This window comes from Delphinus delphis, chromosome 8, assembly GCF_949987515.2.
Source record: "Delphinus delphis chromosome 8, mDelDel1.2, whole genome shotgun sequence".
NCBI lineage: Eukaryota > Metazoa > Chordata > Mammalia > Artiodactyla > Delphinidae > Delphinus > Delphinus delphis.
Window position 1 is genome coordinate 109953815 of NC_082690.1, and position 25425 is coordinate 109979239.

The 25425-nt window shown below is 64.9% G+C and overlaps 4 protein-coding genes, 1 long non-coding RNA gene and 1 other non-coding gene across 15 annotated transcripts; 4 read left to right on the plus strand and 2 right to left on the minus strand.

Annotated features, from left to right (window-relative positions):
• Window positions 1–409: 409 nt before the first annotated feature.
• On the minus strand, window positions 410–2700 carry RPLP2 (ribosomal protein lateral stalk subunit P2). Of its 2 annotated transcripts, none has more exons than XM_060019558.2 (5): window positions 2463–2700; window positions 2154–2277; window positions 1601–1649; window positions 629–727; window positions 410–521 (listed from the first exon to the last, which is right to left on the minus strand). In XM_060019558.2, exons 2-5 carry the CDS (start codon window positions 2274–2276, stop codon window positions 448–450), a joined length of 345 nt encoding a protein of 114 aa, XP_059875541.1. In that variant the 5' UTR covers window position 2277; window positions 2463–2700; the 3' UTR covers window positions 410–447. The 2 variants fall into 2 exon arrangements, with proteins under 2 accessions (XP_059875541.1, XP_059875540.1); XM_060019557.2 differs by having other exon boundaries at window positions 410–524; window positions 2463–2676.
• Window positions 1436–1570, minus strand: LOC132430378 (small nucleolar RNA SNORA52). The gene has a single exon (XR_009520473.1). It is a non-coding gene; the product is annotated as a small nucleolar RNA SNORA52 (small nucleolar RNA).
• On the plus strand, window positions 2628–3701 carry LOC138414156 (uncharacterized). Its single transcript, XR_011246581.1, has 2 exons — window positions 2628–2725; window positions 2804–3701. It is a non-coding gene; the product is annotated as an uncharacterized lncRNA (long non-coding RNA).
• Window positions 3702–4957: 1256 nt separating this feature from the next.
• Window positions 4958–10772, plus strand: PIDD1 (p53-induced death domain protein 1). Of its 3 annotated transcripts, none has more exons than XM_060019560.1 (16): window positions 4958–5020; window positions 5684–6063; window positions 6500–6913; window positions 7230–7439; window positions 7525–7579; window positions 7742–7943; window positions 8021–8146; window positions 8384–8563; window positions 8642–8789; window positions 8905–9040; window positions 9122–9272; window positions 9366–9489; window positions 9567–9685; window positions 9764–9877; window positions 9987–10186; window positions 10386–10772. In XM_060019560.1, exons 2-16 carry the CDS (start codon window positions 5760–5762, stop codon window positions 10642–10644), a joined length of 2742 nt encoding a protein of 913 aa, XP_059875543.1. In that variant the 5' UTR covers window positions 4958–5020; window positions 5684–5759; the 3' UTR covers window positions 10645–10772. The 3 variants fall into 3 exon arrangements, with proteins under 3 accessions (XP_059875543.1, XP_059875544.1, XP_059875542.1); XM_060019561.1 differs by having other exon boundaries at window positions 9366–9441; XM_060019559.1 differs by having other exon boundaries at window positions 8905–9272.
• A 537-nt stretch (window positions 10773–11309) lies between these two features.
• Window positions 11310–19151, plus strand: SLC25A22 (solute carrier family 25 member 22). Of its 5 annotated transcripts, none has more exons than XM_060019563.1 (10): window positions 11310–11411; window positions 14457–14598; window positions 14695–14820; window positions 15049–15104; window positions 15892–15982; window positions 16666–16784; window positions 16895–17069; window positions 17152–17306; window positions 17399–17474; window positions 17553–19151. In XM_060019563.1, the coding sequence occupies exons 2-10, from the start codon at window positions 14579–14581 to the stop codon at window positions 17701–17703; spliced, it is 969 nt and encodes a 322-aa protein (XP_059875546.1). In that variant the 5' UTR covers window positions 11310–11411; window positions 14457–14578; the 3' UTR covers window positions 17704–19151. The 5 variants fall into 5 exon arrangements, with proteins under 5 accessions (XP_059875546.1, XP_059875548.1, XP_059875547.1 ...); XM_060019565.1 differs by having other exon boundaries at window positions 11365–11411; window positions 14462–14598; XM_060019564.1 differs by lacking the exon at window positions 11310–11411 and adding an exon at window positions 13391–13435.
• A 347-nt stretch (window positions 19152–19498) lies between these two features.
• Window positions 19499–22654, plus strand: CEND1 (cell cycle exit and neuronal differentiation 1). 3 transcript variants are annotated; one of them, XM_060017580.1, is made up of 2 exons: window positions 19499–19608; window positions 21007–22654. In XM_060017580.1, exon 2 carries the CDS (start codon window positions 21104–21106, stop codon window positions 21542–21544), a length of 441 nt encoding a protein of 146 aa, XP_059873563.1. In that variant the 5' UTR covers window positions 19499–19608; window positions 21007–21103; the 3' UTR covers window positions 21545–22654. The 3 variants fall into 3 exon arrangements, with proteins under 3 accessions (XP_059873563.1, XP_059873562.1, XP_059873564.1); XM_060017579.1 differs by having other exon boundaries at window positions 19520–19631; XM_060017581.1 differs by lacking the exon at window positions 19499–19608 and adding an exon at window positions 19711–20003.
• The last annotated feature ends 2771 nt before the right edge of the window (window positions 22655–25425 follow it).

The window sequence follows — 25425 nt, forward strand, 5'->3', positions numbered from 1 at the left end:
ACTGACCTCCACACTGCCATCTGGGGACCACACACCCACCAGCACATCTCCTGTGTGTAACTGAGGCTCTCCCAGCCTTGCGGGAGCTGCTGACCTCAACTGGCCTGACCCACTTCGCAGAGCAGAGACCACCCACCCCTGCTTTTCAAGTGTTCGTGGGTGTCCCCCTGAAGGCCTCATTTCCTAGGAAGGCCCTGGCAGTCCACAGGAGCCAGGACCATGCCCAAGAAGGGAACTCAAGGCTTGGCCACACTCAAGACCCATAGAAAGTAGCCCCCGTCCAGGCACTCCGCTCCTGGCTCTTCAGGCAACCGGCTCTGCCTCATCGCGCAAGGGCCCTGGTTCGTCCCGGGATGAGACTAGGATGCGGACACCACGCTCTGATGAAGGGCTCACAGGCAACTCAAGAGACATGCCAACAGGTTTTTATTTGCACGGGTGTGGGCTCTAGTCAAACAAGCCGAACCCCATGTCGTCATCTGACTCTTCTGACTCCTCCTTTTTCTCCTCCTTCTTCTCCTCTGCTGCGGGGAGAAAGAGCGTGGTGAGAAATGCCCACGGTGCAGGCCACACTCCCAGCAAAGACCCCAGTGTGTCTACAGAGACAGCTGCCTGAGCCTCCACTTACCTGCGGCTGGGGCAGAACCCACAGCAGGAGCTGCAGCTCCTGGGGCAGCAGAGACGGCCACAGCCCCGCCAGCTGGCACGCTGGCCAGCTTGCCAATACCTACAGCAATCAGAAGGGAGAGGTGAGACCACAGCAGGAGCCCGGCCTCAACGTTACTCAAGAGTAACGAGGGCTTCCCTGGTGGCGCAGTGGCTGAGAGTCCGCCTGCCAATGCAGGGGACGCGGGTTCGTGCCCTGGTCCGGGAAGATCCCACATGCCGCGGAGCGGCTGGGCCCGTGAGCCATGGCCACTGAGCCTGCGCGTCCGGAGCCTGTGCTCCGCAACGGGAGAGGCCACAACAGTGAGAGGCCCGCGTACCGCAAAAAAAAAAAAAAAAAAAAAAAAAAGTAACTAGACACTTAGACCAATGTATTAGGGTCCACGTCATAGGTTCCTGTTCTCCGACACAGGAGTCTGTTGCCACTGCCAGAAACTGGCTTCTAGGAGTCCCTCCAGCAGGGCTACAAGACCACAGCGCCCTACCCTGGAGGTAAGCTAGACAAACATGTTTACAATCAAGCAGGTAAAGTCCGCTGCCCCAGTGTCCAGCAGCGAGCTCACAGACCAGACTGTCTGCTGAACTGGCTTTACCCCGTCACGGACCCAAGGACAGAAACAGCTCCCCAAGAGCTCAACTTCCAGACAAATCCCACATACTCCAGTCTGATACCACAGGGCAGGGGCCTGTAATCAGCCCTAGCACCCCAAGAAGGGGTGGAGAGACTTGTTTACAAAAGCCCAGTGAGAGCACGGGCGCCCTGTCCCGGAGCTGTCTAGAAGCGCCCACGGCTTGAGCCCACTGAAACCCCGCTCACTCCTCTGGGTAAGGCTTCTAGGGTGCTCTGGTCCACAAGCGAAACCTGGCAGGTCACAGGCTGACCGGCAGGAATTAGAATGGACCGTGAAAACGAAAGTCCAGGACAGAACCTCACCCTGGGCAATGACGTCCTCGATGTTCTTTCCGTTCAGCTCACTGATGACCTAAAAGAGAGGAGTGGCCTAGTTTACGAGAGGCCTACCATCACACCCCTGGACCCAGCACAGCCGTCACGACCGACGCAGGACAGGTGAACTGAGACGCCCTGCATGTAAAAACTAACACCAAAACTTACTGCTGAGAAAGAATGCAAAATATTCTCACTTTACACTCAACACGTGTCAAAGTAACTTTCACCAAGTTGGGTAAAAAAAACAAGATCAAGATAAACGTCACCGCTTTCATTAAAAAAAAAAATTACTAAGAAACCTTCAGTTACACGTGACTTGTGTTTCTACTGAGCCACGCTGAGGTTTGGCTTCACCCCCACTTTTTCTTCTTTGGGGCTGTACCAATACATCAAGGCAACCCCAAAACCATATGGGCTGGCAGAAATCAGCAGGAACCTACACTTTCCCAAAGGGAAACGCCGGGTCGGGTAAGGGAGGGGTCCCCCTGTACGGAGTACAGAGCAGACCGGGGGCTTCGGGCCCCAGCGAGGCGGCTACCTTGTTGAGCCGGTCGTCGTCTGCCTCGATGCCCACGCTGTCCAGGATCTTCTTGATGTCCTTGGCGTTGGGGGAGGAATTGCCCCCGAGAGCGGCCAGCAGGTAGGAGGCAACGTAGCGCATCCTGCGGCGCGAGGAGAGGGCGGCGGCGTTACGGGGAGGCCTCCCGCCCCCACCCCGGCCCGTGCGCGGCCGCGCGTGGCTCGGTCCGGGGACCCCGCAGAGGCTCAGCTCGCGCCCTGCCCCGCCCGCCCTCCCTCCGCGGCACTCCCGGCCCGGCCCGCGCCCCGGCCTGCCCGCCCCACTAACTTGGCGGCGGCGGAGAAGCCTCGCGCGTGCGACTTCGGCGGCGTTAGGCACGGAAAGGAAGGCGCCGGTGCGGGGGGCGGGGATAATTCGCTACCCAGAAGCCTCCGGAACCTGCGCGCAGCGCCCCTTGAGGGCGCCTCCTAGTGATGTCAGACGGTGCGTAGCCCAGGAGGACGCAGGTGACGCCATTATCCCGTCTTGTCCCGCAGCCACCACCGCAAAGGCGAAAGGCAGTTCCGGGCCGCCTTCTTGTACGCAGTGGGGTGAGTGCCCCTCGAGATCCCTGGGGGAAGCGGGGCAGAGCAAGACGCGAGTCCGAAGTGCAGCTTTTTTCCCTTTAGGGCTCCCAGGATGCCACGCGGCGCCTACAGCTCCCACCATGCAGCGCAGCCTTCACGCCCAGGACGCATCTCTGCGGGAGAGGCTGACGCGGCCGGCAAACTACGAGTCCCATGGTGCATGGCTACCGGAAGCGCGGTTACGCTGCTGCCTGCGCGGGCCACACGTGGCCCGGGCGCTATTGCACTGGTCCAGCCCGCTGCCCTTCCGGGTCTCAGGTGGTTCCCAGACGCGGGAACAGGAGTTCGCTGTGCGGCCCGCCCAGTGGGGTGGGCGAGCTGCTCCGCGCGCTCACACCGCCGAACCGAGCCGCTGCTTCCCCCCAGCGCCTTGGTGGGAGCTCCGGCCGAAGCTGGGAGGCCCTGTCACCGCCGCCCGGAGGAGCGGAGCCAGGAGTGCCGAAGCCCGCGTGACTCCCCCCCCACCCCCTGCCCTGGCCTTGTCGGCTCGGGACAGATCTCAGGGTCCACACGGACATAGCACACGTAGCACACGTCACTCATTCACTCTCCGTGTCAGGAACCCTGCTGCAGGCTGGCGTCAGTCCTGAGAGGGAACAGGCCCGGTTCTGCCTCCGCAGAACTCAGGTTCTAGTGCGCGGACACGCAAAGTAAATAAACGAGGCAGTCCCAGGCTGACACTGTCACGGGGCTGAAGGATGAGAAGGAGCCGGCCCTGCGAAGATGTGGGGCGAGCATCAGCCCCCAGGGGTCAGATGCAAAGGCCCAACTAAGGTGGCCGGAGATGGGTTCAGAGGCAGCAGCCAGCCCATGAGGGCCCTGACAGCAGGTGAACCCGCGTGTTAGCGCCAAGCACTGGTTTGTTAACGCAAGCCACACGGTACCCTTATCGTATAGATGAAGTCAGACATAGAAAGGTTTTCTTGCTCGGGGTCACACAGCTGCGGTAAAGTGGGGAAACGGTTTGGGAAGGATGGGACTTTACTGCAATCACACAAGAAAGTGTTGTGATTGTTTTTATTTAAATTTTTAAATGGTAAAATAATACATAACGTAAAACTTACCATTTTAACCATGCAATTTAGGGGCACTAGGTGCATTGACATTGTTGTGCGATCATCACCCCCATTTAGCTCCAGAACTTCTCAAACTGAACTCCATACCCATTCCCCTCCCCCAGCCCCTGGCCCCCACCATTTTACATTCCGTTTCTATGTATTTGACTGCTCTAGAGACTTTACAGAAGTGGAGTCATACAGTATTTGTCCTTTTGTGTCTGGCTTGTTTCTTTAGAGTAATGCTCTCAAGGTTCATCCACATTACAGCATGTGTCAGGATTTCATTTCTTTTTAAGACTGAATAATGTTCCTGTGATTGGTTTTTTGTTTGTTTGTTTTAAATTCTTCTGGCAGCTATGTGGAAACTGAAGGGGGGATAGGAACTGGGGAGAATGGAGGCCTGGTGGGAACTGTCCATCCGGGTAGGAGGGATGGCGGTAGCTGGCGAGGGTGGAGGAAAGAGGGTGCACACGGTATCATCTGGGGCAGAACAGGCAGAAGCAGATGCGTTCATGTGTCCGTTTATAGGCATCGACTGTGCGGGGTGAGGAAGCGGGAGTGGGGAAGGTTCTCTTGAGAGTCAGACAGACCTGGTTTGAGATCCTTGGCTTTGGCACTCACCAGCTAGTGGCCTTGGGCAACATCTGATCTCTCGGAGCCGCCTTTTCCTTCCTTGTGAGATGCGGAAAGATAGGAGGCAGCATGTGAGGAAGTCCACTGCTGGGGGCATGTGCCCCACAGTGATCACCCTAAAAGGAGGGCCATTGCAGCTGGGGCCCAGGCTCTGCAGGGCTTGAGAGGAGGCCTTTGGGGCTGGCTGGGGCCATTCTCAGAGCTGTCCTCTGGCAGGAGGTGGGTGGGGCAGCAGCTTCGATCAGCACCCGATACCCCCTGCAGCCAGAGATCGCACTAGCTCATTTCAGCATGGGGCCGGGAATGCACAGCCCTAGAGCTGAGCGGGCCCAGGGCCCGAGAGAACCTCAAAGGTTGGGTTTGGTGGCGCGCAACGCGGGCCCTCCCACGGAAGGCTGGACGGCAGAGGCACACAGGCCTACAGGAAGCTGAGTGCAGCAGGGCGGCGACCGGCGGAGGGCGGGTGGGCGGGGCGGGAGGGACACTGAGATCCCGGCCTGCGGACCCTCGCCGGACATGAGGCGAGCTTCCGATGCGGCGGGACCCGGAAACGCGCCGCCGGGAGCAGGTGACGCGCGGGCCGCGGGCGCGCCGTGGGGAGGGCGGCTCGGGGAGGGCGCGCTCTCCCGCCCGGGACCCTACCCGAGCGGTGGGGGCCGCGACTGCGCGGTGCACCGACCTCCTCCGCGGACCGAGGTGCGAGCTGGAAGTGGCGGGGAGCCCACCTCCAGGCGCCAGGAAGTGGGGTCCGGTCCTTAGGAACCCCCTCACACTCACTGCTCTGACATACGCGGGCACGATCACCCCGCCCTTGCCTGGAACACTGGCCCCACGTGGTAGATGAGAGCCAGGACCTCTGGTCAAAGCCGAGGAATGTGAAGGTTGGAGGTGGGGCTGGACCCAGAGGGGGTGGGGGGTGGAATAGGACCTGACACCTCTAGGAGTCCCTTGTCAAGTTTCCAGATTTGGGACGTGAAGCCTCACTTTTCCCCTCTCCCTCAAGCATGTCCCCAGGCCCCTCTGCACACAGAGGTCTCCCTGCCTGCTGCCTTCCCAGCCTTGGGGAGTCCTATTCCCCGGCCCCATTTCAGCGATTATCTGTCCAGCAGCCTAGGCTTTGGGCTCTGGACCAGCTGGCCTGGCTCAAGAGCTCTCCCCAGCCAGAGTCCCCCTTCCTCTGGCTAGAGGACGCCCAGCCCCCTCCTACCCGCCCCTCCCCCTGACTCTGCAGCCTCCCTGGGCCCTGCCTGAGCAGGCCTGCCTGGCGAGCTGGGACATGTCTGGCCCCCGAGGACAGCCGGTGGGCGATGGCTGCAGAGGCGGAGGGGCTGGAGCCCGAGACAGCGGCTGTAGAAGATGCTGCAGGAGATGCTACAGATGCTGTGGATGCAAGGCTGGGGGCACCCCCTCTCCTGGTTGGGAGCCGGCTGAGCCTGGACCTATACCCCAGGGGCTGCCACCGGCTGCTGCACCTGTGTGCCCAGCAGGTCCGTCAGTTGCTGGAGGTGGAGTTCCTGCAGCTGAGTGGCCACGAGGACCCTCAGCTGCTGCAGGCCACCCTGGCCCGTCTGCCCTGGAGCCTGCCACGCCTCCGCTCCCTGGTCCTCAAAGGTGAGCACCACCTGGTCCCAGCCTCATCGCTGGCTCCTGCCTCTGCTTCTTGGTCCTGAAAGGCAAACCCCGGTCCCAGCCTCATCGCTGTTCTCTGCACAGCGCTACCCGACCCCTTTTACCCCGAGAGGAAGCTGGCTGAGCCTGGGCTCCTGGACCTGGCAGCTGCCAGTGGGGTCTCCAGCAGACCCCAGTGTGGGTATTTCTCCTGGGGTGGGTCACGGGTGGAGACTGTCAGCCGAGACGAGCCTGCGTTGTCTGTCGCTGCTCCCTTCATTTGCTGGTGACTCTCCAGTATCTGTGTCCATCTCTCGCTGTCTAAGCGGGGTTGGGGTGGAGGTCTGTGTTTCCATGCACCTATTTCCCTGGCTGGCAGGGCTGAGCTGGGACCTGGGACTCTGGCTCTGAGAGCCATGTCTGCCTTTCCCCCACCCAGGTGGGCAACATCGGGACGCTCTGGGTGCCTGCCTCCGGGGCTCCCTCGCCACGCTGCCCGCCAGCCTGAGTGGCCTAGCCCACTTGGCCCACCTGGACCTGAGCTTCAACAGCCTGGAGACATTGCCAGCCTGTGTCCCGCAGTTGTGTGGCCTGGATGCCCTCCTGCTGTCTCATAACTGCCTCTCAGAGCTGCCTGAGACCCTGGGGGCCCTCGCTGCCCTCACCTTCCTCGCTGCCACCCACAACCGCCTGCAAACGCTGCCCGCAGCACTGGGGTCCTTGTCCAGCCTGCAGCGCCTCGATCTCTCCGAGAACCTTCTGGATGCTCTGCCCCCTGAGATCGGAGGCCTGAGCAGCCTGGCCGAGCTCAACCTCGCCTCCAACCGGCTGCAGGGCCTCCCTGCCTCCCTTGGTGAGTCGCAGCCTTGGCTCCCTGGGCCTGATGGGCCTGATGGCCCGTTGGCCACTGCCCAGCCTGCCCTGCCCCACAGCGCTCTCTCCTGCGCAGGGCCTCGCGTGCACAGGCTGCCACCTCGAGCCTTCGCCCCCCTCGCGGCCCTTGCTTGCCCCCCACTTCCCTGGCTGCTGAGGCTCCCTGTGCAGGCCGGCCCGAGCTCTCTCGTCCAGCCAAAGGGCGGAGACTGAAAGCGCGGGTGGCCTGGCCTGGCGCTGCAGGGCTGGGGTGGCCCTGTGCGGCCTCCGCGGGCCCTAAGCTGGCGCCCCTGCAGCGGGCCTGCGGTCCCTACGGCTCCTCGTTCTGCACAGCAACCTTCTGGCTTCGGTACCTGCTGGCCTGGCCCGTCTCCCGCTGCTCGCCCGGCTCGACCTGAGGGACAACCAGCTCCGGGACGTGCCCCCCGAGCTACTGAATGCCCCCTTCGTGCGCCTGCAAGGAAACCCCCTGGGTGGGCCTAGCCCCGGCCCCCACAGTCCTCCAGGTAGGCTCACTGGTGGGGACGGGGCAGACCACAGACAGGACGCAGGTGTCATCACCATCCTAACAGCCCATCTGTCCTTCCACAGGGACACCCGTGGTTCCAGAAATGCCCAGACTGTTGCTGACTTCAGATCTGGACAGGTACGGTGTGGAGGAGGGGCCGGGCTGCAAAAGCGTCTGTCCACCCTGTCACCCTGTCCACCTGCCCGTGCCGTGGGGGTCTCCTAGAGTTGCCCAGGGCGCCAGACTCAGACATGTGGGACCCTGCTGCGTCTGACCCGATGTCCACCCTGTCTCGCTCAGCTTCGCCGTGACCCCCCTAGGCTGCTCTGTGACCCTGGCCTGCGGTGTCCGCCTGCAGTTCCCTGTGGGAGCCACTGCTACCCCTGTTACCATCCGCTATCGACTGTGGCTGCCAGAGCCCCGCCTCGTCCCTCTGGGTCCCCACGACTCTCTGCTCAGTGGTGTCCTGGAGCTGCAGCCCCACGGGGTGGCCTTCCAGAAGGTGCGGCCAGGGCGGGTCGGGGCAGGTGAGGAGGGCCCCGCCGTGGCCCTGGCACTCACAGCACCCTTGCCTGGCAGGACGTGGGCCTGTGGCTGCTCTTTGTGCCCCCCCGGGCCCGGCGTTGCCGTGAGGTGGTGGTCAGGACCCTGAGTGACAATAGCTGGAGTGACCTGGAGACCCACCTGGAGGAAGAGGCGCCCAAGGTGAGGGCTGTCCAGGCCCATCTGGGAAGGGAGCATCTCTGCCCTTGCCTAACTGTCCCCCCCCCATGCCCGGCAGAGCCCCGACCCTGTCCCTCTGCCCCCCCCCATGCCCGGTGAGGCCCCTGACCCTGTCCCTCTGCCCCGCCCATGCCCGGCGAGGCCCCTGACCCTGTCCCTCTGCCCCCCCCATGCCCGGCGAGGCCCCTGACCCTGTCCCTCTGCCCTCCACACGCCCAGCGGCTCTGGGCTCGCTGCCAGGTGCCTCACTTCTCCTGGTTCCTCGTGGTTTCGCGCCCTGTGTCTGACGCCTGCCTGGTGCCACCAGAGGGGACATTGCTGTGCTCCTCAGGACATCCTGGGGTCAAGGTCACATTCCCCCCTGGGGCCACTGAGGAGCCCCGTCATGCCCGCATGCAGGTACGGGCAGGGCAGCTGCCACGGGTGGCGGGTGGTGCCTGGGCACAGAGGTGATCGCTCGGGTGCCCTCTGCTCCAGGTGGTGCGCGTGGGCAGCAGAGAACTGCCGGCCCTGCTGGGAGAGCCTGAGGCGGCCGCCAGCCCCCTGCTCTACCTCTCCCAGAGCGGCCCCCCAAGCTTCCTTCGGCCAGTCACCGTGCAACTGCCTCTGCCCCCCGGCGTCACAGGTGAGAGGCGGCTGTGTGGCCTCCTGGACTTGTAGCCACGGGGTGGGGGGAACAGTGCTCAGAAGGGGGGCCCCGGGCAGGGAGGCCTCAGCCTGTGGCCCCCTGCCACCCACAGGCCTGAGTCTGGACCGCTCGCACCTGCACCTGCTGTACCGGGCCCCACCCGCGGCCACCTGGGACGACATCACAGCGCAGGTGGCACTGGAGCTCACCCACCTGTATGCTCGCTTCCAGGTCACGCACTTCTCCTGGTCAGTGCCCCCTCCCTCCGCCTCTTTGGCCCCCCACCCCTGCCCCGGCCTGTGCACTCCGCTCACCCCCAGCCTTCCCAGGTACTGGCTCTGGTACACCACCAAGACCTGCGTGGGGGGCCTGGCGCGGAAGGCCTGGGAGCGGCTGCGGCTGCACCGCGTGAGCCTCATCGCGCTGCAGAGGCGCCGGGACCCCGAGCAGGTCCTGCTGCAGTGCCTGCCCCGCAACAAGGTGGGGGCGGGGGCAGAGGGCTGGGAGGGCGGGGTGGGGGCCAGGGGGCCAGGTCAGGGCACTGGGCTCCCAGCCAGTGGGTCGCCCCTGCAGGTGGACAGCACCCTGCGGCGGCTGCTGGAGCGCTACCGTGGCCCGGAGCCCTCAGACACCGTGGAGATGTTTGAGGGTGAGAAATTCTTCGCTGCCTTCGAGAGGGGCATCAACGTGGATGCCGGTAGGCCCCCTGCCCCCAGAGAAGGGACCCTGGGGTCTGCCCCCACAGTCCCTGCTGAGCCCACCCCCTGCCCCCAGACCGTCCAGACTGTGTGGAGGGCAGGGTGTGCTTCGTCTTCTACTCACACCTGAAGAACCTGAAGGAGGTGTTCGTGACCACAACGCTGGACCGGCGGGCTCAGGCCGTGAGGGGCCAGGTGGGCCAACGGGGTAGGACCCCCCGGGCTGCCTGGGCCGAGGCCAGAGCACTGAAGCCCACCTCATCCCACCCACAGGTGTCCTTCTACCGAGGAGAGGTGCCAGAGGAGGTGCCTGAGGAGGCGGAGGCTGCTCGGCAGAAGAGGGGTGCAGACGCCCCGTGGATGGCCACTCTGCCCCTCAAGCTGCCGGTGCGGCCTGGCGGGGGGAGCGTGTGTGAAGGGGGAAGGGGGCGGCCAGGGGTATGGGCTGGAGCCGGGGGCGGGGCCGGGGCTCACTGCCACTGCGTCCTCCCCACAGAGACTGCGGGGATCCAAGGGCCCAGGGCAGGGGGCTGGCCTCTCCCTGGCACCTCTGAACCTGGGCGACGCCGAGACTGGGTTCCTGACACAGAGCAACCTGCTAAATGTGGCCGGGCGCCTGGGCCCTGACTGGCCAGCCGTGGCCCTGCACCTGGGTTTGCCGTACCGTGAGCTGCAGCGCATCCGGCATGAGTTCCGGTGCGTTCTTTTGCGCCTCCCTTCCCGCTGCTGGCCTGCCTACTGGAGGCTGGCTGAAGTTCTGTCCAGGGGAGGTGGGGGCAGGGCAAACAGTCAGGAAAGGGAGGGTCTGGCCGCCCCTGGCCCAGGGAGGAAGGAACCCATCTTGGGAGGGTGGTCCTGGGCCGGGCCCCTCCCTCACCGTTCCCTGTCCCCCCAGGGACGACCTGGATGGGCAGATCCGCCATATGCTCTTCTCCTGGGCTGAGCGCCAGGCCGGGCAGCCAGGCGCTGTGGGGCTCCTCGTGGAGGCCCTGGAGCAGAGTGACCGGCGGGACGTGGCCGAAGAGGTGCGAGCTGTCTTGGAGCTTGGCCGCCGCAAGTACCAGGAGGGCATCCAGCGCACAAGCCTGGCCCCCGGGGACCTCGGCCCACCTGGCTCTTCAGCATCACGATCCCCCGAGCCTGCCCAGACCTAGAACCTACCGACTTTGGGCTGGTCCCTGACATCCTCTGGCCAATGGTTAGATGCTCCCACTTTCAAACTTGCCCTGGGTATGGGGCCAGTGACCCTCTCCTCCTTGTGTAACAAACGTGCACCATCCTGGCTGCTGTCTCAGAGCTCAGTTTATTTGCTGGGTGGAGAGACAGGTGGAAGGCACGGGGAGGCCAGATCAGAGGCCTGGCCCCTGCTGTGAGGGGGCCTGTGCACAGGCTTCCCCACAGCCCTCGCTCCTGCCTGTCTCCGGCGCAGCGCCTCCTCTTGGTCCTGATCTCTGGGAGACAGGGGGCCCCAGCTACAAAGTAAGGGCCGCAGCCCCGATGGATACAAAGTCACCCTGTGCGGGATTGCACATCTGCCCTTTGGTGGCGGTGAGGGGCGGGGGCTTGGCCAGTTCAGTCCCCTCCCAGCACCGCTCCTCCCCTGGGACACCTCGTCCCAGCGCACCTCGCCATCCGCTGGCCCGACGGGAGTAGTCCCTGGTCACTGGCCCATGCACGGGCGCGAGGCCGGACACGCAGGGAAAACCCTTGGGGACCTAGGGTGAGGGCTTGGCGCTGGGCTGTGGCCCGCCGGGCGCAGTGGCCGCGGCGGCCAGGAGAGGGAGCCGGAGGCCGCGAGCGGGCCGAGGACCGGGGGCGGAGCGCGCGCGGCGCCGAGCGGACGCGCCCCCGCGCTTAGGTGAAGCCGGGCGCGCGGCGCGGCGGGGAGGCGAGAGCGGCGGCGGCGGCGGCAGAGCGCGCGGTGAGTGCCCGCGGGGCGGCTCCCATCCGCGGCGCCCACCCGAGTGTAGCCCGGCTGCGGGGGCGAGGGGCACCACGACGGCTGTGGGAGGTGACATCTGCCCGGACGAGGCGGCTCCTGCGGGGCCCGCGCCGGCGGATGCTGCGACCCGCTGCCGCTGGAGTGTGGGAGGCCGTGCTCGGCCCCGGGCGGTGCCGGGCGCGCTCCCCGCGCACACGTGTCCCCGCGGGGTAGGAGACGGGGGCCGGTGGCCAAGGAACAGAAGCCTGGCCGTTGGGGGGACACACGTGGGGCCCTGCTGGACGTATGGGGACACGTGCTTGGCTGGAGTCGCCATCGCCTGGAGGGGGACAGCGTGGCGGTCCGGGCCCCGTCCGGACCCCCTCCAGCGAGACGGGGAGTTGAGCCAGCCTCCAAGCGGAGCCCTGAACTCCCACCCCGCGCCGCCTTTGTCACCGGCTTGGCGCCCCTCCAGACGGCTGGACAGAAAGCACCTCCCCGGGGGGGAAGGCGCTGGGGAAGATTGAATGGGGAGCAAATGGCCAGTCGCAGACTCTGAGCCTCACCCCCATTGCCTTTTTGGGGGGTGGGGGAGCTCAGCGGCTTCATTTGTGGGAGATTTTACCTCTGGAGGGCCTGGAAGCAGCAGCATCGTCCTGTGGGTGGTCCCTGTGAGCTGCGGTGTCCACAGCCTTGCCTGCAATCCCAGTTTACCAGGCTGCGGGGAACCGGAGGGGGTACAGGGAGGGCTGACAGCCCTGGGGCCTCAGTCCTGGCTGGGGCTGCCAGGTTTCTATGGCAACATGGGGGCGCAAGGGGAGGGCCCTCCAAGCTGTCTCATGAGCAGGGTGTGAGAACACTGAGTGAGGACAGAAAAAGGAGCATTCAGGGTCCGGAGGACCCCTTGCCAGTCGTCTCCCGGCAGAGCCCACTGCCCCCACTGTTCTCAGTTCTGCAACCGTCTTCCCCATTCCAGCCGGCAGAGTGTGATGTGGGACCCCAGGGCTGCCTGTCTTCCTGGCACAGCTGCTCGCCTCCCCACCTTGGATAGTCTGTCTGACTTCCGGGGCCCCCATCACCCAGATGTCCCTTACCCCAGACGGGAGGCAGGGCTCACTCAGTCCCCATAGGGCAGGATGTGGACCTTGCCCCCAAGGGTCTGGGACAGCGGAGAGAGACGGCTGTGGCCAGTCTACACCTGGAGGGTGGGGGAGGGTGGGGGTGGGAAGAGAGGGTCAGGTTGAAGTGCAGAGGTCAGACTCCTCTCTGCAGGCTGGGGCACGGAGAAGCAGGTCCTGGCACTGAGGCCCTGGGCGAGTGTGGGGGGGGTGCAGCTTGGCTGGGCAGAGGGCTCTGGGAGTGCTGGTTCCCATGCCCTCTGGACCTGCCAGGTGAACAGGCCCATGGGTGGCAACCAGTAGGCTCTGAGGCCCAGCCACCCCCTCCCTGGCCTTTCCAGCAGACAGGCATGTCTTTCTCTGCTCCAGCGTGAGTTTTCCCTGAAGTTCACCTTCCCCCAAAAGACCCACAAGTCCCACAGGCACGAGTGGACACAGACCCATCTCCACCCCATGGCATCAGATCCCCCATGCCTGGGCACAGAGAGAGCCCTATCTGTGGGGTCCCGGGGCCCTAGGCAGATCCAGCCTGCAGGCTGCAGACTGAAACCCATAGGGCAGCTGGGGGCACGGTGGTCAGGGGCTGGGGTCCCTGGGAACCGGTTGCGTGGCTTGGCTGGGTCAGCCCGAGTCTGACCCACTGCCCCACGGGCTGGCGGGGGCTTCGAGGCCAGTCCCAGCCTCCCAGAAGCTGTCACACCCCCTTCTGGTCCCTTCTCCCACAGGGGCAGGGAGCCTCATCCCGCCCAAAGTGAAAGAGAAAGTCACCACCCCCCTCAGGCCCGCCCCGCCCCGCCCCGCCCCACAGCCAATCCCCGCAGCCGGCACCGCCCTCGGCCACTGGATCTCCTCCGCCCGCCCGCGGGCTGTAGTCGCGGAGGAGGAGCCGGTCCGGTGCACCTTGGGGTGAGCGGGACCGCGGCGGGGGGCGGAGGGGCTGATGAGGAGGCAGGGGACATCCCGGCCCAGGAAAGCTGAGGTGAAGGTCACCAGTTCTCGGGGGGGCGACAGGTGTGAGCCAGCCGTGTGACCCTGGGTGGCAGCGCTTCGGGTGGGAGCCTGTGACAGCTGGCCTCTGAGGGGGCCACAGTGGGGGGGAGGACCCCACAGCCCAGTTTTTATGGCTGTGCCCCTGCATAGGAGGCCCCCGAGGCTGGCTCTGGCTCCCCAACCCTGCCCCTAGAGAGAGGGGCCTCTTGTCTCTGCACCCCTGGAGTAGCTGGGGGACTGGCCCCAGGGAGCCTCGGAAGGTCAGCCATCCCCCTCCCAGAGGTCCTGGTCGCTGGGTTCCTCCGTGTGTGTGGGTGTGTTGGGTGTGAGTCTGGGGGTGAAGTTCCTGGGAGGGTGGGCACAGGGCTGGCTGTGGCTGTGCTGGCGCTTCTCCGGTCACCAGGGGAGCGATGGTCTGGGGGTCCAGCGTGGAGTTGCCACGGGAGTGGGGGCATCTACCGGGCAGCTGTGAGCTGAGCCCTAGAGTGGACCCTGGGGCACTCTCACCCCCCCTCCTGAAGAGGGCAGGTGCCCGCTGCCTCTGCTCAAGGATGGGGGCCGTCACAGCCCAGTCTAGGGGCGCCCTGCCCGGCGTGTTGGCCCCGTCCCCTGCTGCTGCCTCCCCAGCGGCGCCTGGCCCTTTAAAGGGCTCCGCGCACGTGAGCGAGCGAGCGAGGCCAGCTGGGAGCACGCAGCCGGTGGGGGCGCCTTGAGGGGAAGCCGGGTGGCCCAGGGATGGGGCCAAGGGGCAACGGTTCGCCCACACTGCACGCCCAGGACGTGCGGAGGGCCCCAACCTGGGAGGGGGCGCTGGGGGGAGGGCTCGGTGCCCCTTCAGGAGACCTGGGAGGGAGGCTGGGGGGGCTTACTCCTCTGGGGTGCCTCTGAGCCGTGGCTCTGCCCACCCCCGCTGATCCCAGTTCCCTCTTTCTTCTAGGACAGAAGTGTTGGTTTTCAAGCTCCCCTGGAAGTAGAGGACCGCCCCTCCCCCTCCTCCAGCACCACCTCCGCTGTCTGGCATCCACCTCTGCGGCTCCTACCTGAGTGCTCCCGAGTTAAATGGCCGATAAGCAGATCAGGTCAGAACCCCACCCAGCCTCACCCCACCCCTGTCCTCCCCTCCCCGCCGACCTATGGCCCAGGAGGTCGTCCTGACACTCCCTCCGCCCACACAGTCTGCCAGCCAAGCTCATCAATGGCGGCATCGCTGGGCTGATCGGGGTCACCTGCGTGTTCCCCATCGACCTGGCCAAGACGAGGCTGCAGAACCAGCAGAATGGCCAGCGCCTGTACACCAGCATGTGAGCCTGCGGGGGGGCGGGTAGCAGGCGTGGAGCCATGGGTGTGGGGCAGACTTCTGCGCTCGGCGCCTGTATCCCCCCATCCCGTTAAACCAAAGGGGAAACTGAGGGGGGCAGGCTGGGGGAGCGCCTCCCTGGGTCAGGGCTGGGGCCGTTGCTGGATGCCAGACTGATCCCCTGCTCGCTCCCCCCTCCCCCCCCCCCCCCCCCCCCCCCCCCGGGCTGTAGGTCTGACTGCCTCATCAAGACCATCCGCTCAGAGGGCTACTTCGGGATGTACCGCGGTGAGGCTGGGACGGGGCAGGCCTGGGTAGCACCCTCCCGCAGCCCCAGAGGGGTCCTACCGTAGCGACGGGGAGGCAGGTGGGAAGTCAGGGCAGGGCGGCGTACCTGTGCCGGGTGTGACGGTGTGGACCTGTCCCGTGGGGGCTGCTGCACTTGCACCGGGGGTCATCAGCCGGGCCCTGGGTGCTGGGGGGACGGGGGGTGGGATCTCTGGGGCACGGCAGTTCTCAGCCCCGTCCCCCACTCACTACCAGTGCACAGCATGGCAGGACACTGTCTCTACCACAGTGGCCGCAGCCCCCTCCCCTGCCTCCCGGGATGGGTGGGACCCTGTCTGTGCCAGGAGATTGGGAGGGATGGGGTCGTTACTGCAAAGCAGCTTAGGAGACAATCTCCAAGCCTGGATTTGCCCAGATGCTGTGCAGCCCTGAGTCCTCGCCGCTGAGAGGGGCTCGCCACTGCCTCCCCAGCTCTGACCCGCGCCAGGCCGGACGTGGCCTTACCCAGAACCCCAACGCGAGCACGTCTGTAGCCCAGGGGAGGTGTCCCTCAGGGAGGCCGCCCACTGGACTGGGAGGGTTACGGGGGAGGCTGAGCAGAAAGCCCGGAGAAGGCACTGCCTGGCCCGCCGGTCCCGCCCCTGCCAGGCACAGATGTGGGCGAGAGGGCAGGACGCAGCCCAGGAGTGACGGGGGGCGGGCTTTGTCAACTGGGAGGCGAGTGCTGGTGGAGAGCCTCCCCAGGCCAGGCCACTGACCTGTCTGTGCTCCCCCGTGTACCACACAGGAGCCGCCGTGAACCTGACCCTCGTCACCCCCGAGAAGGCCATCAAGCTGGCAGCCAATGACTTCTTCCGATACCAGCTCTCCAAGGACGGGTGAGGGGCTCGGCCGGCTGCTGGGGGCCAGGGTCGTGAGGGGGAGGGGTCTGTGCTTCCAGACAAAGGACGAAGGCTCTGTCCTCCTGGGGGCCCCTCACCCCGACCTTGCAGGGCCCCCTCCTCCTCCTTCCCCTCCCTCTCCTCCCCCTCCTCCTCCTCCCCCTCATCCCCCTCCCCCTCATCCCCCTCCTCCCTCTCCTCCCCCTCCTTCTCCTTCCCCTCCCCTCCCCCTCCTCCTCCTCCTCCTCCTCCTCCTCCTCCTCCTCTGTCCCCAGATGCTGAGTCAGTGGTGCCCAGGCCCCAGGGGTCCTTGGCCCCCAGCCACTGCCTGCTGCCCCTTGTAGGTTGGGATCTGGGGGGCACTGACCGGTTTTCCCCATCACCCAAGGGTGGGGCTGAAAGGCCAGTAGTCCCTTGGAGCACTGGAACCGCCCCCCCACTGCATTTCTCTTTGCTCAACAATGGCCCCTTGGCCCTTCCCTGGCCCTGCCAGGAGCCATCTGTCAATTGGGCTCAGCGCCTGTTGCTGGAGAGCCTGGAGGGTGTCTGAGGCTGCGGAGGTCTGTACCCCACAGGGCTGCCTCCGCCTCCACCCCTCCCATGCCCCCTCACTCCTGGGCGCACTGGGAGGCCCCCGGGGCCTCTGACTCTTCCTTGCAGCCCCACCCTCTTTGCTACAGGCAGAAGCTGACCCTGTTCAAGGAGATGCTGGCGGGCTGCGGGGCCGGCACCTGCCAGGTGATCGTGACCACCCCCATGGAGATGCTGAAGATCCAGCTCCAGGACGCGGGCCGCATTGGTGAGGGCGGGGCGGCAGGGCAGCTGGGCGGGGGAACTAGCCAGGCCCCTGCCCTGACGCCACCGCGTGCGCCGAGAGGGAGACCAGCAGGCCGGCCCCTTTCTCCCCAGCCGCCCAGAGGAAGACCCTATCTGGCCAGGCCCAGCTTTCTGGCCGGGGGGGTGCCCAGCCCCCCGTGGAGCCTCCAGCTGCACCCCGGCCCACAGCCACTCAGCTGACCCGGGACCTGCTGCGGAGCCGCGGCATCGCCGGCCTCTACAAGGGACTGGGGGCCACGCTGCTCAGGTAGGGGGGCAGGGAGGGTTGGGGGCGGCCCGCCCACCTGCCCCCCACCTCCCAGCCAGTCACCACCGCCCTCCTTCCGCAGGGATGTCCCCTTCTCCATCGTCTACTTCCCCCTCTTTGCCAACCTGAACCAGCTGGGCCAACCGGCATCTGGGGAGAAGTCTCCTTTCTACGTGTCCTTCCTGGCCGGCTGCGTGGCTGGGAGCGCGGCTGCCGTGGCTGTCAACCCCTGTGATGGTCAGTGCCCAGGCCTGGGCCCGGGTTGGGGACGGGGCTGAGGAGTGGGGTCGGCGGTAAGGGGCCCACACTGACCCGCACGCTCCCTGCAGTGGTGAAGACCCGGCTCCAGACGCTCCAGCGCGGCGTCAACGAGGACACCTACTCGGGGTTCCTGGACTGCGCCAGGTGGGTGAGCCCCCGGGGGGTGTGGGGCGGGGGTAGGGCGGCCCCAGCCCTGCAGCTCTGACCCCCCTCCCCCGACAGGAAGATCTTGCGGAACGAGGGCCCCACAGCCTTCCTGAAGGGTGCTTACTGCCGCGCCCTGGTCATCGCCCCGCTGTTCGGCATTGCTCAGGTGGTCTACTTCCTGGGCATCGCCGAGACCCTGCTGGGGCTGCCGCGAGTCCAGCCCTGAGCCCGGCAGCCACCCCACGCCCTCCAGCTGAGCGGGACCAGAGTGGGGCCAGAGCCAGGCAACGCACCCGGATGATGCGAGAGTCTCTCCCCACATGGACGTGGGGGTGGGGGGAGAGGAAGGGGTGCAGGGTCCACACGGTGTGCACACGTGGGCCTGGTGGGGTTCTGCCTGCACGACCGCTGGGATCAATGTCTTATGTAGAAAACTCAGAAATCTTTACATTCCTGGAGCCAGCCCTGCCCACCTTGGCCCCCCCCCGAACACCCCCAGGGACAGAGCTGGTCTCTGGACTGGGGGCCCCCAGGCCTGGGCTGGGCAAGCTGGACCCTCCCTTCCAGTCTACCAGCTCCCGTCCCCGAGGCTTGGCCCCTAGTCCACAGAGGGGACCCTGCACAAACCTATTTATTAACTTGCTGAGCACAAGTGGCTTTGTCCATCCCTCCGTCTGTCCGTCCAGCCTCCCCTGCTGCTGTTCTCGCCTTGGCCAGCCTTGCGGGAGGATTGGGCTCTCCTGCCCCCCATATTGAGCCAGGAATCCTAGGCTGGGGGTCACCCTGCGTTCTGACTCCCAGGACAGGTTCCCCGCCCCCACCGTGGGACCCAGCCTCCTTCCTGGTAGGCCCCTCGGCCTCCAGCCCAGGCTGGGGACCCAGAGCGTGTGAAGTCGGGGCGCATGTACGAATGTTGTGGGGAGTAGCTGGTGGCAGCCCTTTGCTGGCCTGGCCCCTCAGGGATGGGGCTGCCGGGGAGACTGCTGCCTTTCCCCACATGGCCAGGCGCGTGTGCGTGCGCGCGCGCACATGTGCTGTGTGTGCCCTAGACTCCCCACTGCCCCCGTCCAGAAATTCATTTCTCCGGCCTGCCCGCTCCTGCTGCACCTTCAGTAGACCCCTCTTCGGAGACCACCACCCTGGTGCAGGATTGGCCCTAGGGGAGGGCAGGCACGAGGACCAGTCTGGAGCCTGGGAGCGTGTGCTCCTCTTGCAGGGGTGCCAGGAGCTGCCCCTCCAGTCTTCCCAGTGCCCACACTGCTCTCTGGGCCTCTGCATACGGCCCCCCCAACAATTAGTAAAGCTCCGCCCTCCCAGCGTCCCCCCCCCCCACTGATATTGTGAATGGAGGCAGAGGCTCACCCTGCCCTGCCCTGTCCCCAGCCACGTGATCGTGTTGGTGATTGGTCTGACGTGCCGGTGCTGTGTTCCCCCACCCCCCGGGCCCCCTCCCTGGAGGCCCCTCCCAGTGACACTACCTGGGGCTCAGGCCTGGGCCCCGCAGTTTGCGGTTGCTCCTGGGAGCTGCCCTCTCCCGTCACATCTGTACCTTGGAAGCTGCTGCTGCTGCTGCTTACAGAATTATATATTTTTTCTTTCGAATTCAAGAGTTTTAAGAAGTTGTAACTTTTTGTGTCTTGTCATGTAAGAAGATAAATAAATATTCTAAGTAGATGCCTCTTCTCTGAGACTCTGGTAGGGGTGACGAGGGGAAGGGCGCCCACCTCTTCTGGTAACTGGCTCCCCTCACCTGGCAGTCCTGGGTCCGTCTGCCCACCCACTGACGGGCACACTGGCTGGAGGGGGTCCTGGGCGGAGTGGCCTCCTGACTCCCTCACAGTCTGGGATGGGGTTGCCAGCCTCAGCCCCTCACCTCCCTGACTCTAAGCTGCCCTTGGGATCAAAAGCGGAGCTGGGTTTGGGGGCCCCAGAGGTCTCAGCCAGCTCGGGGCGCTGTGGTGGCCGAGAGCAGGTGGGCGGGGCCAGCGCTGATGCGGTCCCGCCCCCCTTCCTGCGCCGGAAGCAGTGCATTGTGGGAAACTCCCAGTCCTTCCTCCGCAGCCGCCGCCCGCCGCCCGCCGCCCGCCGCCCGCCGCCCGCTGTGGTCCCGCGGAGAGCGCGCTGCGCCGAGGTGGGAGCGCCGGGAGCAGCAGCGTAAGGCGGCGGCGACTCCGCGGCCTGGGGTCTGGGGTGGGGTGGGGGCGTTGGGCCCCGCAGGAAGAAGCAGCGGTTCTCCGCTATGAAGGTCACCGGGGGCCCTCCGGGGCCCTTGCTCTCTTGGGCACAGCGGCCTGCAGGGGGAGGGGTAGCCGGGTGACGTTAGTATGAGCCAGAAATAACCAAGGGTCTGGGGGAGGTGGAGAGTGGACCCCCTGCCCTTTGCAAACTTGATGCCCAGCAGCTGGGTGCCCCTCCAGAGTGGCAGGGGTGAGGGGCTGCTGGGGTTCCCCGGGAAGTAGGACAGCAGCTGGGCCTCTCATCAGGACACCCACATCACGCCGTGACCTTCAGGCGACCTTCACTGTGGTTAGTGTGCATTGCCAGGGTGGGGACCTGGGGCTGCCACCCCCCACGCAGGCTCCCTCTCCCTGAGGGTTGAGGTGGGAGTTCTCAACCTCCTGGAGAAGCGGCGGACCGCCGGGGTCCGGGTGTCCAGGGAGGGAAGACTCAGGTCCAGAGTGACGAGGCCCCCAGTCCCCCTGCCCTCCCCAAACATTGAGGATCTGGGCCAGGCCTTCCCTACAGCCCAGAGCCCCCATCCTCTGCCTGGCCCAGATTCGGGGGTGCTGAGGCTGATGACAGGGCGCCTGCCGACCCCAGACTCACACCAGGGATTCCCTCCACTCCCAGAGGCAAGCGTGGCCTCAGGGTCACGGAGGACTCCCTGCTCTTAGGCCGGAGCAGGCAAGGCCGGTCATGGGGGTGGGTGCCCGGCGCTGGGGGGAGTAGATGGCTGGCTGGGAGGCACAGGCCTGTCACTGCCACCCTGCCTTCTCCAGCCTTCTGAGAAGACACCCTGGTTTTGTCACATCCAGGTCCTGGCGGCCTGGGGCCCATTCCTACCCCACCAAGGCGCAAGAGCCCAGACTCTGGGCTCCCACCCTGCCCTGCCTCCCCCCCAGCCCACCCAGCCCTGAGAAGGGTATGCAGTCAGTTCTGCCCAGGTCCACGGGGCTGCTGTCCACCTCCTGTGACCGCACACCCTTCTCAGGGCTGGGTGGGCTCTCTTTCCCACCCTGGGTCAGCGTGATGGACACGGCACACATGTGGGCAAGACCGTGTCACAGATGAGGAAACTGAAGCCTCTGGCTGGTCTCATCCCGACACCCCAGCCCAGAGGGGGCCCACAGCCCCTGCTTGTGTGCTTGGAGGGGCTTTTCAGAAGGTGGGTGAAGCCGGACGGAGGCTGAGCCCTGGAAGAAGAGGGTCCAGAGAACTGAGCAGGGTCTCTATAGGGACAAGGAGCTGGGAGCTGGACAGGACGCCAAGTCTCTTGTCCCAGCCTCGTTGGGTCTCCCCCACCCCCCAGGCTCATAGGATGCCCAGAGGTGAGCTGTCCTGAGCTGCTGCGGTCTAGACACCTGCCTGTCCACGCACGCCCCGTGCAGCCCGCCAGCACACCCACCATGGAGTCCAGAGGGAAGTCGACCAGCAGCCCAAAGGCCGACACCAAGGCTGCTGCTGAGGCCCGAGCGCCCACCGCCGCGGACGGGAAAGCCCCCTCGGCTAAGCCAGGGAAGAAGGAGGCCCAAGTGGAGAAGCCGGAGCCTCCAGCGGCCCCCACCCTGCCGCCTGCCAAGAAGACCCCGGCCAAGGCAGACCCTGCCCTCCTCAACAACCACAGCAACCTGAAGCCGACCCCCGCAGCCCCCAGCAGCCCCGATGCAGCGCCCGAGCCCAAGGGCCCTGGGGATGGGGCTGAGGAGGGCGAGGCCCCCGACGGGGGCCCAGGGGGCCAAGGCCCCTGCCCTTTCGAGAACTTGACCCCCCTGTTTGTGGCTGGGGGCATGGCTGTGGCAGCTGCAGCCCTGATTCTCGGTGTGGCCTTCCTGGTCCGAAAAAAATGATGGCTGGTGCCCAGGCGGGGGCACAGCCACTTCCTGTACAGACCTCGGGAATCCAGTGCATGCCAAGTTCACACACAGCTATCTATACATGCGTAATACATATACTTGTGTACCCCCCACATACACGCAGAGGAAGAGAGAGAGGGACAGGCCCCCTGCCAGCAGTGGAAACCAAGCCCCCTCGGTCGGTCAGTCCCCAGCACTTTCCCCTCTGAACCTGGGGGCAGAAGGAGCCCTGGCTCTGTGGGTTACAGAGCAGCACGGTTGGAGCCCTGACAGGGTGGCGGCTTAGGCTGGACCAGGGCACCTGAGGGCGGAGGAAGGAGTGGGCTGAGTGTGGCCCGCCTGCCCAAGCGTGCCAGCCTGTCCCAAGGGCCCCAGTGGTTCTGCGGGCTTCCTGGCAGCAACTTCCCAATGAGCCCCCAGGGTGGGTGCCCCCAGGGCTGGGCAGGGGTCTGGGATGGGTTCTGACCTGGGTGCAGCCCGCGTGGGGACATTAAAGGGTGTGGCTGTCTCACTCTCCCCATTTCTGCTCTTTGCTTGCAACTTGGGGTGGGGCGTTCATCTGGGTGAGCTGACTCCGGGGGGCTGGCCTCAGGCGGGCGGCCACACGGGCGGAGTTTCCGAGCCACTTGCCCGGTCACCTGAGCCCTGGCTGGGTGGACAGACAGCCCGAAGGCTGGTGTCGGGAGGGGGCTCCCCAAGTTGACCTTCTAGCTGGGCCCCACATTTCCCGCCCTGACCCCCATCCCACCGTGCGGCAGTTGTCCTGCGGGCAGCTGAGAGCTTGGCAGGGAGGCGGCTGTGCCGGCCTAGCCCCCCACAGACGGCGCCTCCTGCCTCACCCAGCGTCCTCGGGCTCTAACAAGCGTATACATGCAATAACACAGGTAGAGTAGAACCGCTTGGCGGGTGCCCGTCACCCACGTCCGCTGCCTCATTGTGCCTGCAGGGAGACCATGCGTTGCTGGGCCCACGGCACGGTGGCAGTGGGCACTGTGGGAGCCCGATGTGCCCTTGCCTGGCCAGCTGGCCACTGGAACCCCAGGCCTGAGTGGAGGCCGAGTCTGAAATAAACTCTAATTATCTAAAGGCTGGGCTGGCGTCCTCACCTGCACGCGGCCGGGACAGGCTGGGGCTGCCTGTCTGGGTGTGTGGGGTGTCATGTATCCACACCGAGGGCCTTCCAGGGAGGGACAGGGACCCCCAGGTGCCCCTCACCAGCCCTTCCTGCCACCTCCGTGCCCTCGATCCTGGTGAGCTCTACCCACAGCCCCGCCCAGGGCCTGGCCCCTCCCAGACAGCCACAGCCAGGCCTTCCTGCAGGCCCTGACGCTAGATGGACACCCAGGGGCTGCAGGACCCGCCCCCAGGCCCAGGCTGCCGGCCACAGCATGGGGTCGAGCTGTCCTGGAGCCACGTTGGGAGGGGAATGGGGGCCTTGGCCCTCAGTCGTCCTCTCCAGCTGGGGGCGCTTTCTCGACCCCTCTCTGCAGTGAGCTCACCACTCCAGGGGGGTGGGGAGGTCGCTGCAGGGAGGGGGGTCTCTCCTCTCATCACCTTCCACCCGCAGCTCGCTGCCCACCCCGGCCAGGTGTCCAACTGGGGGAGTCGCGCGGGCGTGGGCTCGTGGGGAGGAAGGCCCCCTGGGCTCCAGAAGTGCTCTGCGGGCTTTGTCACCCTGGGCCCCACGGACTTCCTCAAGCTGGCTGGGGGCACATCTCTCCCTTCTTTTCCAGGTACTCATCCCCCATTGGTGCACCCATACCTCAGGCCCAGACAAGTCCAGAGCCCTTCCTTGGAGTGAACACACTCCAAACAGACCTGACACCCTTGCCCTGAGCCATCTGGCCTGAGCTTGGCCACAGAGAGCAGGCGGACGGTGCCCACGCCCGCAGCCTCCAGCCCGCCGGCCGACAGGCGCCGGGGCTGCCGCTTGCCTGCCTCCTCCAGCCAGCAGCCCCCTCTCCCCTTCTCTGCGTTCTGCTTGCACCTAAAATGCAAACAAACGAAAATCCTTCTGCCATTTTAGGGGACTTGGGGCGGGACGGAGGTGCCTGTGAAGGTGAGATCTGTCACCTTCAGCTGGACACCCAGGGCTCGGTCCTCCCGATGCGGTGATGTTCTCCCCGTGTTGCTGCCTCATTTTACTTCTCCATTCTCTGTTTGTTTGTTTGTTTTTTGCGGTACGCGGGCCTCTCACCGTTGTGGCCTCTCCCGTTGCGGAGCACAGGCTCCGGACGCGCAGGCTCAGCGGCCATGGCTCACGGGCCCAGCCTCTCCGCGGCATGTGGGATCCTCCCGGACCGGGGCACGAACCCGTGTCCCCTGCATCGGCAGGCGGACTCTCAACCACTGCACCACCAGGGAAGCCCCCTCGATTCTCTATTAAAGGATATTTAGATTGTTTCAGAATTTTTGCAACTTTAGACAAAGCAGTAATGGAAATCCTTGTCCTGCCCCGGTGCCCTGTGTCTCTGGGCATCCTGCGTGCACATCTGACCTTTATTTTATTGTGCTAAAATGTACATTATATAAAATTTACCATTTTATCTTAAACTTTCCGGTGCACAGGACTTTAGCGTTAACCACATCCACACTGCCGCGCTAGCATCAGACCGTCTGCCTCCGGAAATCATCGCCCCAAACTGACAGTCTGCCCCCGTTAAACACTCGCTCCTCAGTCCCTCCCCCCACCCCACCCCCCGCCCTCACCATCTACTTTCTGTCTCTGTGAATGACGACTCTGGGGACGTCATGTGAGTGGAGTCAGACAAGATTTGTCCTTCTGTGTCTGGCTTATTCACTGAGCATAATGTCCCCAAGCTTCATCCATGTTGTAGCCTGTGTCAGGATCGCCTTCCTTTTAAGGCTGACTATCCCATTATATGCATGGACCACCTTTTGTGTGTCCGTCATTCGCTGATGGGCACTGGGCTGCCTCTTCCTGTAAGGCTGCTGTGAACACGGGTGTGTGCACACCTGAGGCCCTCCCTGCGGTTCTCCTGGGACTCACCCAGAGGTAGGCCACACTGTGTATGCACCTTAAACTCGGCTGCCCTGTCTCGTGCCCATGGGTCGGCCACGAGAGCAGAGCTCCCCTCCCTTGGTGACACAGGAGCAGGTGAAGCACTCAGGTTTTAAAGCCCATCTGGGGACTTCCCTGGTGGCGCAGTGGTTAAGTATCTGCCTGCCAGTGCAGGGGACACGGGTTCGCGCCCTGGTCCGGGAAGATCCCGCATGCCGCGGAGCAACTAAGCCCACGTGCCACAACTACTGAGCCTGCGCTCTAGAGCCCGCGAGCCACAACTACTGAGCCCGCAAGCCACAACTACTGAAGCCCATGCGTCTAGAGCCCACGCTCTGCAACACAAGAAGCCACCGCGGTGAGAAGCCCGCGCACCGCAACGAAGAGTAGCCACCCCTCGCTGCAACTAGAGAAAGTCCGCGCACAGCAACAAAGACCCAACACAGCCAAATATAAGTAAATTAAATAAATAAATAAAAATAAAGTCCGTCTGAACAGGGGAAGCTGGCCACTTCTGGTTGTTTCTGTTTGCACTGATCCAACTGCTACTTTTCACCAGGTTCTTGGCCATCTGGGCCTTGCCTTTTCTGACTTTTTTTTTTTAAGATTTTATTTATTTATTTTTGGCTGTATTGGGTCTTGGTTGCTGCGCGCGGGCTTCCTCTAGTTGAGGCGAGCGGGGGCTACTCTTCGCTGTGGCGCGCGGGCTTCTCATTGCAGTGGCTTCTCTTTGTTGTGGAGCACGGGCTCTAGGCGTGCGGGCTCGGTAGTTGTGGCTCTCAGGTTCAGTAGTTGTGGCTCACGGGCTTAAGCTGCTCTGTGACATGTGGGATCTTCCCGGACCAGGGCTCGA

What these genes read in the sequence shown, in the direction of transcription:
- PIDD1 (XM_060019559.1), top strand. Translation starts at nt 5,760, where the DNA reads ATGGCTGCAGAGGCGGAGGGGCTGGAGCCCGAGACAGCGGCTGTAGAA. An exon ending in ACGGGGTGGCCTTCCAGAAG is followed by an intron (nt 7,944 to 8,020) that starts GTGCGGCCAGGG and finishes CTTGCCTGGCAG; the next exon opens with GACGTGGGCCTGTGGCTGCT. An exon ending in CGCATCCGGCATGAGTTCCG is followed by an intron (nt 10,187 to 10,385) that starts GTGCGTTCTTTT and finishes CTGTCCCCCCAG; the next exon opens with GGACGACCTGGATGGGCAGA.
- RPLP2 (XM_060019557.2), bottom strand. Translation starts at nt 2,276, where the DNA reads ATGCGCTACGTTGCCTCCTACCTGCTGGCCGCTCTCGGGGGCAATTCC. An exon ending in CGAGGACGTCATTGCCCAGG is followed by an intron (nt 728 to 1,600) that starts GTGAGGTTCTGT and finishes TGATTGCTGTAG; the next exon opens with GTATTGGCAAGCTGGCCAGC. An exon ending in GGGTTCTGCCCCAGCCGCAG is followed by an intron (nt 525 to 628) that starts GTAAGTGGAGGC and finishes TTCTCCCCGCAG; the next exon opens with CAGAGGAGAAGAAGGAGGAG.
- CEND1 (XM_060017580.1), top strand. Translation starts at nt 21,104, where the DNA reads ATGGAGTCCAGAGGGAAGTCGACCAGCAGCCCAAAGGCCGACACCAAG.
- SLC25A22 (XM_060019563.1), top strand. Translation starts at nt 14,579, where the DNA reads ATGGCCGATAAGCAGATCAG. An exon ending in CTACTTCGGGATGTACCGCG is followed by an intron (nt 15,105 to 15,891) that starts GTGAGGCTGGGA and finishes TGTACCACACAG; the next exon opens with GAGCCGCCGTGAACCTGACC. An exon ending in CTGGGGGCCACGCTGCTCAG is followed by an intron (nt 17,070 to 17,151) that starts GTAGGGGGGCAG and finishes CTCCTTCCGCAG; the next exon opens with GGATGTCCCCTTCTCCATCG.